Here is a 10658-nt window from a genome sequence, read left to right as displayed (position 1 = left end):
TTACAAAGACAACTAGTCAAAGCAATGGGATGATAATTAGAAGGAATCTTGGGATCCTTCCCAGGTTTAAGAAAGGAAGGACAATAGCCTGGCACCAAGCATCAATAAAAACATGCTCCTGCCAGATCTGGTTAAAAATAACCAGAAGAATAGCAAGAGAGGCAGGAGTGAGATGGCACAGCATCTGATAATGAACATCATCAGGTCCAACTGATGTACTACCAGACCGATGAAGAGCAAGTTTGAGTTCCACCAGTGTAAAGGGGCGATTATAATCATAGAGACGATCGGCCCGAAAGGAAAGAGGCAATCGCTCTGCCTGAGGGTTGATGGCCAAGAAGGCAGGGGAAGAAACAGCAGTGCTAGAAGCACGAAAAAAGCTGTGGGCAAGAGCATCAGCAATGCTCTGGACATCAGCAACTTCCTGGCCATTGGAGAGCAAGATGGAAAGGGGATAGGAAACATACCTCACAGTGACTTTCCAAATCTTGTCCCATATGGTTTTGGAACTGGTGGTAGAAGAGGTGCTAGTAGTAAACTTAATCCAAGACTCCTTTTGGCTTTGACGTCAAACCTGCCGAGCATGGGAATGGGCCCGCTGTTCAACAATGCGGTTAGAAAGAGAGGGATATCGTCGGAAGGTATCCCAGACTCATTTTTGAGCTTTCCGTGCCTCCTGGCAGGCAGGACTCCACCATGGACGTGGATACCGTGAAAAATTTGTCGAGGTCTTAGGAATAAAATGAGCAGCTGCCTGGACGATACAGTCAGTCACTGCAACCACACAGTCATCTATTAATGACAGACAGACAAAGGCAGGATCAAGTTCGGAGAGAGAGATTTGAAAGATGGCCAGTCAGCCTGATCCAACTTCCACCATGGCACTCGGGTTGGGTGGCATCGACCATGGCCAACCTCCCTCATAATGATAGGAAAATGATCACTGCCCCGTGGGTCACTGTCAACCATCCAAGAAAAGTGAGTGAAAAGTGAAGGGGAGCAAATTGAGAGATCAATGACAGTAAAAGACTGACTAGGTGCATGAAAATAAGTATATGTTCCAGAATTGAAGAGAAAAAGGTGCTGATCCGAAAGCATGCGCTCTATGGAACGACCCCTCCCATCAATATCAGCACCACCCCAGTGGGGGTTGTGTCCATTAAAGTCTCCCAGAAGTAAAAAGGGAGATGGTAACTGGTCAATGAGAGCATCAAGGTCCGATTGATCATAAGTCTCCCCAGGAAACAGGTAGAGAGAACAAACAGTGATGGTAAGACCCAAGAAAACACGGATGGCTACGGCCTCCAAGGGTGTATTGAGGAACACAGATGAGGACGCTACATGCTGGTTGACCAGCAGTGCCACCCCTCTGTGCACCCTTCCATCACACAACCTGTCATTCCAGTACAAAGAAAACTGCTGAAAGGTGACTGTATCAGCAGGTTTCAGAAATGTTTCCTATAAGGAGAGACACACACAGGATGATAGGAGTCAATCAAGGCCTCAATGTCATCAAGCTTAGAACGAAAACCTCGACAGTTCCACTGTATCAAAGTGGCCATTTTTTATGTAGGTGAAGGAGAACAGGGTGGAGAACCCTTTGGTTTACAACCACGTCATTTTTCTTTACTAGATGGAGGTCAATCGACCTCCATGGAACCTGCCCTTGATCAAGTGGGCAGATCTCTATCATCAGAGTGAGAATCCAATGACTGAGGACGTGATCGAATGATCGTCCTCCATTTAGGGGCCAAAGAAGGACCCGAGCGGACACCAGGAACTGGTGCCCGAGGAGGTTGACCCAGGCAGTCACTGGAAGGAATAGTGGGGACAGAGATTGGAGTAGACGTAGACCTGCAACTCTATTATCCATAGAGGTCAGAAGACCCCTCACATGGCGTGAAAAAGACTCAGATGGAGGCACGGAAAGGTCCATCTGCACCCCCACTGTAGCAGTGGAGCGTAGTGCAGTGGCACATGTCCAAGATGGAGTAGGGAACAATAGCTTCCAAGTCTCTGGATAAGAAATGTTGTGAACAGTCTTCAAATGCTGTACCTTTTTCTCCTCCACCCACTTATGGCAAGACAAAGTAAAAAGGGTGGGAACCATAACAATTAACACAGTGAGGATCCAGTTTGCACTCGCAGGTGTCGTGGTCCTTGCCACCACAACGAGCACACGTCACAGAACCATGACAAGATATCTTTGAATGAACAAATCGCTGGCACTGGAAACATCGGAGAGGGTTGGTAATATAGGGCCATACCTTACAATTCAAATAACCCGCCTTAACAGTGGCAGGTGGACGTGGTGATGAAAAAGTAAAAATCAGAACTGAGGTCAGTGCCAGAATACCATCTTGATGAATGGAGATTCAACAAACTCCTGAAACTCCTTGGCTGGAGGAACCAGCAAGGATCTCCGACTTGGGGATAGACTTTAAGTCCCTCTCGACAATAACTCCTTGTGAGGAATTCAAAGAAACGTGGGGAGTAACCTCAATGGGATTTATCTCCAATGGCCTTTGGAGTTCAATGTTCTTTGCTGTGGATATTTCAACCAAGATGTCTCTAGAACAAAGCTTCTTAACTGACTTTGGAGAGCCAGCAGGCCCCTCTAAGCCCTTCCAAATAAAAAAGGGAGACATTTGCCCTAAAGATTTATCGGATAGTTTTGATATTGGGAAAGGGCAAAATCTATGGACATGGTCAACCAACAACGAAGAAAGGCTGAGACCAAGAATCCTTCATTGAACAGGCTGGTATAAGAAAATTAGAAAGGTGGTGCACAGAACTACCACCTGGAGGAAATGGTTGGCAGAAGGAACAATGACAAAAGACCTGCCCCTGATGGCAAGAGACAATTACAGTGGAAGGATGAGAAGATTGTAGTAAGAATAATGCCACAGTTGTGGAAAGTTTGGTCTGAAAGGCAACAGAGTAGGCAAATTCCACGAGTTAGGAAAACCCTCACTGAAGAAGGGAAGTGAGAGAATGTGAACCAAGAGAGGAAATAATGGTGAGGGGGAAGGGGGCCCAATTAATTCTTTCACATTGACCTATTGACATTGACCTTCTTACACTGTTTGACAATGACCTACTTACATTGTAAGTATGTTGCATGACTATCAAATTTCGTTACAAAAATAAAACTAGTGGATGTAATTGTTTGAAACTTAAGATAAACTTTCCTAAAGCCATGTACTTTCAGAAAAATAAAATATATATATTTTTTCTACAACTTCTACTAAAAATTCGTTATTTATTGTAGTTATTTGCACTCAGGTTCTGAGTAGTTCAAATGCAAGGTGATTTTCATGTTTACTGAAAAAAAACGTTTTTTTATTTTACAGTTTTCAAATTTCATTTGTATAACCTCTAGAACCTCCAAAATGAATATAATACATTTATTAAGGTAAATGTTTATATTTTCATTTTCTCTATCATATCACTAACTAGCTATTAAAATCAATGTATAGTGCAATAAAATGCTTAAAAATAAGAAATAGAAATATGTACATACTTAAAATATTTTCCTTTGGTTATATTCATAATTTCAAGTCATTACCTTTTCACTTATATTTATTTTTAATGTTTTATTTTATTTTCCTGTCCTTTATGATTTATTACTTTATCTCAACATACACCAACGGGTGCCCTCATAGCATATTACAGTATCTTTGGCAGAGATACGCAAGCCTTTGGCAAAAATGCTTTTGCACTTGACTAGTAAGTTAACCCTCATGAATAGGGGCAAAGTTTGGGTTATATTAAAAAATTATTAAACCTTTCAAATGTGAATTTTAAAACATGAATGATACGGAATTAACTAAAATATAAAAGTAAAGCCTAAATATAATATAACTGTATCTTACTAATATGTAACTATGTGAAAGGTAACACTGAGTGCTAGTAAGAATGAAATCTGCAAACAATGCTTCAGCTGTTTGACTCACTTGGATACTGCATGCCAGTTTTAAAATAACAATTGGGAGATCATAGTTTAAAATGAACTCTTTCTATTGGTTACAAACAATCAAATGAAGACATGTTGCATGAAATAACATGTCCAAATAAAATGGTGTGGCTATAAAGGGAGAGAGGAAATTAATCTTTCTTTGATCTCTAACTTAGCAATGAAATTTGAACTAAGAACATATAAACAGTGCTGTACATTGTAAGTGAACTATTATTGAAGTAATAAAAACAAAATGTTAAGATCTGTGATAGCTCTTGCATCACATGATAACAACTTTAAAGTTTTATTATTTAATGATTTCTTATGACATGAAGGAATTCAAACTTATATAACATAAAACTTTGAATTATAATGTACATGATAATGCTAATTTCATTAGAATACATTGATAGTAAAGTTGTATAATTAACCTTTTAATGTAAATCAGTAAAACCTTGTGAGTTGTGCAGACAGAAGTTTAAAAGAGTGTGGTTAAAGTGAAATGGTTAATGAACATATCAAGGCCAAGGAGGTCAGAGGGGTGCCAACAAGAAGGCCCAAATAGGACTGTAGTGTAGATCCAGAGTCCACAAGAATAAGATGAATAAGGGAGTAGGTGTAGAGAAACAAGTATGACCAGGCTTGGATGAGAAAAACAATGGCTAGAACCAAAGAAAGAGGAATAGAGGACTGTAATAGAGGAACCCCAGAGTAGAGAAGGGTTGAAAAGTATCTATGTGAAACATGTCCAACAAAGAATAAAACCTATGGAAGATCTGGAGGTGCAGAGACTACTCTGTAGACAGAATAAGGACTGGTCAAGAGAGAGATGGTTCGCCTAAATGAAGAAAGCTCCCAGCAAAGGATGTAAACAGGCACAGAAGTATACAGTTAGCACCTAAAAACAAGAGCCACAAGTATGGAAAGGCCGTGAAAAAGATCAGTGAACTGCCAGTAGGAACAGGAATGGGAACATGCCCAACATGATGATGGGGAGTGGACAACAGTCAAATGTATAAATGTTAGAAGACCTGCCCCCACAAAAAAATGTACGTCAATCCAAGAGAGAGAAGCATCAAAGAAGGGGAGAAACCTGGTTTGAGAGGTGGTAAGGGAATATAGAAAGTAGGATGAGCAGGGTCCAGTCACCGTGACAATTCCTAGAAAAGGGGCTCACAACAGAGGACAAATGGCCCCAAGAAAGAAAACCCAGGGTCCATTAGGTCCACTGTAGGAAACACAAGTAGGAATACCCCAAATGATGGAAGGGTTCTAGAGGAACCATAGTTCCCAAAAGGGAAAGAACCTCTGTCAGGTTCATAAGGGGCTGGAATCTTTACAATAAGTGTCTGTGACTTTTTAGCAATAAATTTCAACAATAAATGGACAGCACACAATCCACTTTGTTTAAAAACAATATATTGAAAACAAGTCAATGCAAGTCAAAAAAATTAGTTACACTATCGGTTATCACGGTTGTATCCAGAGCTTTAAATAATTGTCTCCTTTTTGTCAAAATCCACACAGGCAGGTACAATTACTTTAGAACACCTTTTGACAAGACAAATTATTCTCCTCTATCTCCGATATTAAAATACAAACAACATAACTTTTAATTTGTCATAGTCCACAGCATCTTCTGACGTCATTCCTGCGTACATTTGTAGGTCTTTTATTGTGAGAAGTGAGCTGAGACAGACTGTCCAGTTGTCTTTGTCCCACTGACAGACTGTCCAGGCAGCTTGAATCGGCTGGCCTTGATCCCATTGTCATTCCCGGGTCTTTCATCTTTCTGTTTGGTGATCTCAATTTGTGCTTTTATTCTTTCTCTCTCTCTCTTTCCAGTCTCTCCTTTTCTTCTTTCTCAATTTGTGGTTCTATTCTCTCTTTCTCTATTTCCAGTCTCTCCTTTTCTTCTTCCAGTTTTTTCTTCCTCTCTGCTCTGCCTATGCTCCTCTAATTCTTGTTTAGCAAACTCTAGTAAATCTATCTGTTAGCCCAAGTCATTCACTTCTTTCTACCCATTTATCAAAATCGGTTGACATGGTTATATAGCATGATTGTAATCTATACAATATTTTTGCCACCATTATAGCTGTGAGTATATAGATCTATTTCTGTTGTCATTCACGTCTATTTCTACTGCTGTTTACCTCTGTAGTATTCTGGCTGGCTCACCAAATTTCAAGTTTGTTTTATATGCCTGGATTCTTTACAGTAGGTATATGCGACTTGTTGGCAATAAATTTCAACAATAAACGGACAGCACAATATGCACTTGTTTTAAAAATAATGTATTCAAAACAAATCAAACACATGTACAAATAAATTAGTTACACTACTGGTTATCACAGTTGTATCCAGAGCTTTAAATAATTGTCTTTTTTTTTGTCAACATCCACACAGGTGGGTTCAATTACTTTAGAACACCGTTTGACAAGACAAATTATTCTCTTCTATCTCTGTTGTTATAATACAAGCTGTGAAGCTCACTTTAGAAATCCCCCATTACAGCTAAACTGACAATCACATAGTCGAACTTCATCTTTACTTTCACTAACTTACTTACTTCTGTATCTGCATGTATCTATAACATGACAGAAATACCTAGATAAAACTAGCCCTCTAGTAATAATATTAAACATAATGAGAAAGACTTAGAAGCTTCGAGTAAGATAACATCAACAATATTACAAAAACCTAGTACAACAGTTAAACTACATATACAACATATGATTCGCACAGAATTACGTAACAAACTTGTCATAACTATTGCTTTTAAAATCATCAGCTTTTAACACTTCTGATGAAAACTAAATAATCATAAAATATTAAAACCCTAAATAAACTAAATACCTTAAACTGAACAGTCTTGTATATCCAACAACCTCTCATGCAGGGACAGAACAAGAAGTGCAAAACTCAGTACCAGGTAAGCCATCGTCAGCAGGCAAAGAAGATATGCTTAACTCGGTGGAGCCAAGAGGAGAAGGAAATGTCATGTCCAAAAGTACCCAACACTGAGTGGGTGTGAGAAAGGACCCAGATTCCAAGACAATTCAACCTTTCCAACTCAGCAGCAACTGTGAAAGGAAGGAGAGAGGAGAAGAGAAAACATCCAAGAGATATAAACAGTCAAAGAAAGGAACACGAATCACGGGTGGTGAATATGGCAAGCAAAAGCTCACATGATAACAAAGGATATGGCCAATGAAGAAGCAAAGTAAAAAAGTATAGAAAGGGAAGATGCAAAAAAAATATGAACTGGACAGAGAAAACAAACAGGGAACAGTCCAAGCAACATTTAGGAAAGTGACCAGCACATTAACCTTGGTTGACTGCAGACCGGAAGAAAAAGACCATAGATGGAGTCAAAGGGAGGAGAAAGAGAGATAGGAAGAAAGGCAAAGAGAGGAAGAGGAGCGAGATAAGAGACTAATCTAGGGAAATGGGAAATTACTGTTGGTAGAAAGTGAAACCAGCAACAGAAGGAGAGAAAGGTACAAATAGAATTGTACATGTGTGATCACAAGAAAAGGGATAAACAATATTGACAGATGAGAAAAGAAGGATTGCCTGGAATCCAAAATAGAAGGGTGAGAAAGAGAATGATCTAGATGAGGAATATGAGTATAGGGTAAGTTTGATAAAGAGGAAAAACTTAGAAATAAAATGAGAATAGAAGATGTATATTTTCAGAACAAGTCACCAGGTGTAAAAGAACACCAAAGAAAACATCTGAGCAAGAAAAGGGAGACAGATAAAGTGATAAACGAAAATTAATGAAGAAAAGAGGCAATAGATAAAGAATACACCTGAGAATGAAATCCAATAAGAGATGGAAAGGTTAAGGTCTTTTAACGAATGGTAAAGTATTATCCAAGCAAAGTAGTTATAGTACACAATCTAACAGATAATTCCTGTTTGAGGAGAAAAATAATTGGTCAATGTGACAGGAGTTGGAAGCCCATGAAGCATGTGGTACCACATGTTGAGCAAGGGCTGCTATGATCCTGATAGTTAATGGGCCTCCAAAAACCACAGCAGAAATAAGGCCCAACTGTCAACATCATCACGACTTTGTATAAAATACCCTCATTTGAGAAGTCAGGATAAAATATCAAAGCTTTTGAAACAAAAGCTAAAGAATAAAGCAAATATCATTAAATTGAACAGAGATGAGTCAATACAGGGCTAAGGATAATAATGATGATTCATGAAGGCAAATTCACAGGGGGTGTTAGTGTGCATAGAGACGTGTCGCCCTCCTAGTAGTGGAGAGCTTTTACACAAATTATGTGAAATAACCTGTAATTAGATAGTAGTTTTCACAAAGATGCAAGTTTCCTTGGCAGAATGTGCAGAACAGCAGTGGCAAGTATTTGTTTCAAAATTGAACTTTTTGCATAATGTAGCTCCTCTTTTAATTCTTTTTCTTTGTGAATATACATACATTGCTATTTGTCATGAGGTGTGATGATAAGTTTATATTTCATATACTACTTTTGTTCCTTGATATGCATAGACTGCCTTTCATTGGTACAAAAGAAGAAAAACTTAAAAAGTTTCAGCTCTACATTTAGTTCTAGCACTTCAAGAGTAATTTAAGTTTCTTATAATACAATTTAATCTTCAGTTATCGTAAACAGACAAAAAAAAAGATTAAAACAGTATTTTTTCTCCATTTTACTTACCTAGGAATGAAACCCATTGCAGGGAACTTGGGAGGGCTTGAGCAGCAGGATGGGGGAAGTGTTGTTGGCATAAAACCAGAACAGAAGAACTCATCTTGAAGGATTTCTGTGATGTCAGGTCTGTCTGCAGGCCTACTTTTCAACATTCTGAAGATCAAGGTGCGAGCACTTTCAGATATGTTCATCGGCATACAATAAGAATTGTTACTGATACGTGAATACGTTTCATTCAAGGTCGTAGTCTCAAAGGGAGGATGTCCTACCAGCATGGCATACCTAATATATATAGAATTATCAACTATACTTTAGATGTACAACATTTCACGTGTTTTGATACTGAGAAAAACGTCACCAGCAGTGTTGTAAAAAAATAAAATTCAGTTGAAATGCCATCATGCACTCTTCTTTACAGGAAATCTGTATTGGGCCACTAAAAACTAATATGATTTAAATCATCATCAGTCTTAAACAAATCAGAACTGTGAACTTTGTAAGCACATTCAACATAGTGATGGTTTGCAATAAGAAACTGTTTTAACAAGAAAACATCTCAATTTTGCATCATTTAAGTGTTGAATGAAACTTTGTATATTGACTAACCAAGAGTTAAAAACACTGCCATGTTAAAAGATAGTGATTTACAGAACTTTATATTACAACAATGAAGTTGATTCCATGTAACAAATTGACAAGAGGTTCTTAACATCATAAAACAATCCATATATATGAGTATAAGAAATTCATATTATGATGTACTTAAGGTATATAAATTTCCAACATGTATATAAAAACTTCTATTAGTTACAAAAAGGAATCCAATGAGTTGAAAAATGCTTATTTAGTAATTCAGCAAAATTAGTTTATACACAGGCACACAACATTAAGTTTGTATTCTGAATTAATTATGTTTTTGTTGTTTTTTCATTAATGAACAATCCATATAATACCAGAAGTTTTCTAAACAAGTTAAAATACAATTGAAGAAAGTTAAAACTCACATGATACAGCCTATTGCCCAGATATCCGCTTCTTTACCATGTCCCTCCATACTGAGAACTTCAGGAGCAATATAATTGGGTGTTCCACACACAGATCTGTTATAAAACAAAAACAAACTTCATAAGTAAATGGAAGGGTAACTCACTTTTGATTAAAATATGTTCTACTAAAATAAGTTAAAGACTTTGTTCTAACAGACAAACAAAATCAAAGTCATGATTAGTAATGTATATGATAATTTAATTCTAATTATCAGTTACCAAGTATTATATTATTTAATTTTAATATTATCAAGTCTAATTATTTTTAATTATTAATTACTTTTATCTTTTTCTTATAAATATTCTATATTTACTTATTCGTATTGAACTACTTCAGTAAAGCTTTATATATCAACTGCAAGATGTAACCCTCCGTCAGATCGTTATGGTCATGACAGAGTTTTTACCTGCCAATGACACTGGCATGTTGTCAGTGAGCACATGTGATATAAAACTAAATTAGTAACTATTTATTAGTTATATATCATATATCTATATATACAAAAAATGTAAATGTTTGTTTGTTCAAAATCTTAAATCTCCGAAAGTTCTTCACCGATTGTTTTGAAATTTTGACACAACGTTGCAATCGAATACGCGCATTTTTATACACCTACTATTATATAAATGTCACATCTGTGACATGTAAAAACAGGCTTTTTGAAAAACAGCGCCATCTGTTGGACGTAAAAGCAACACCGCTATACTAAATATTTTACAATTCCATTTCAATGTTTCCGACTTACGATCCATTTACGATTTCCAAATTTCCAATTTTACGATTCCATTTCAATGTTTCCGATTGCATTGTTAAATTGAATTTTCATAGATTTCGATTTATTTTCATTTTGATTTAATTATTTCGTGTGACATTGCGTTGGAATTGAGCTGTGATGTTTACCATATCGTTCATTTCGTGAGTATAGTTTATTTTTTTTACTGTTTTTCATTTCGTTTTTTTAACTT

The 10658-nt window shown here is 37.2% G+C and overlaps 1 protein-coding gene across 1 annotated transcript in view; it reads right to left on the bottom strand.

Annotated features, from left to right (window-relative positions):
• The window catches only part of LOC106472717 (serine/threonine-protein kinase PLK2-like), a 54888-nt gene that overhangs the window by 23517 nt on the left and 20713 nt on the right, over nucleotides 1-10658 (bottom strand). Inside the window, exons 6-7 of the mRNA XM_013933371.2 lie at nucleotides 9651-9746; nucleotides 8653-8928 (exon numbers count right to left, since the gene is read on the bottom strand). Coding sequence (XP_013788825.2) covers nucleotides 8653-8928; nucleotides 9651-9746 — 372 coding nt within the window. The remainder of the gene's footprint in view (nucleotides 1-8652; nucleotides 8929-9650; nucleotides 9747-10658) is intronic.

This window comes from Limulus polyphemus, unplaced genomic scaffold, assembly GCF_000517525.1.
Source record: "Limulus polyphemus unplaced genomic scaffold, Limulus_polyphemus-2.1.2 Scaffold5545, whole genome shotgun sequence".
NCBI lineage: Eukaryota > Metazoa > Arthropoda > Merostomata > Xiphosura > Limulidae > Limulus > Limulus polyphemus.
This window is presented reverse-complemented; position numbering and strand designations above follow the sequence as displayed.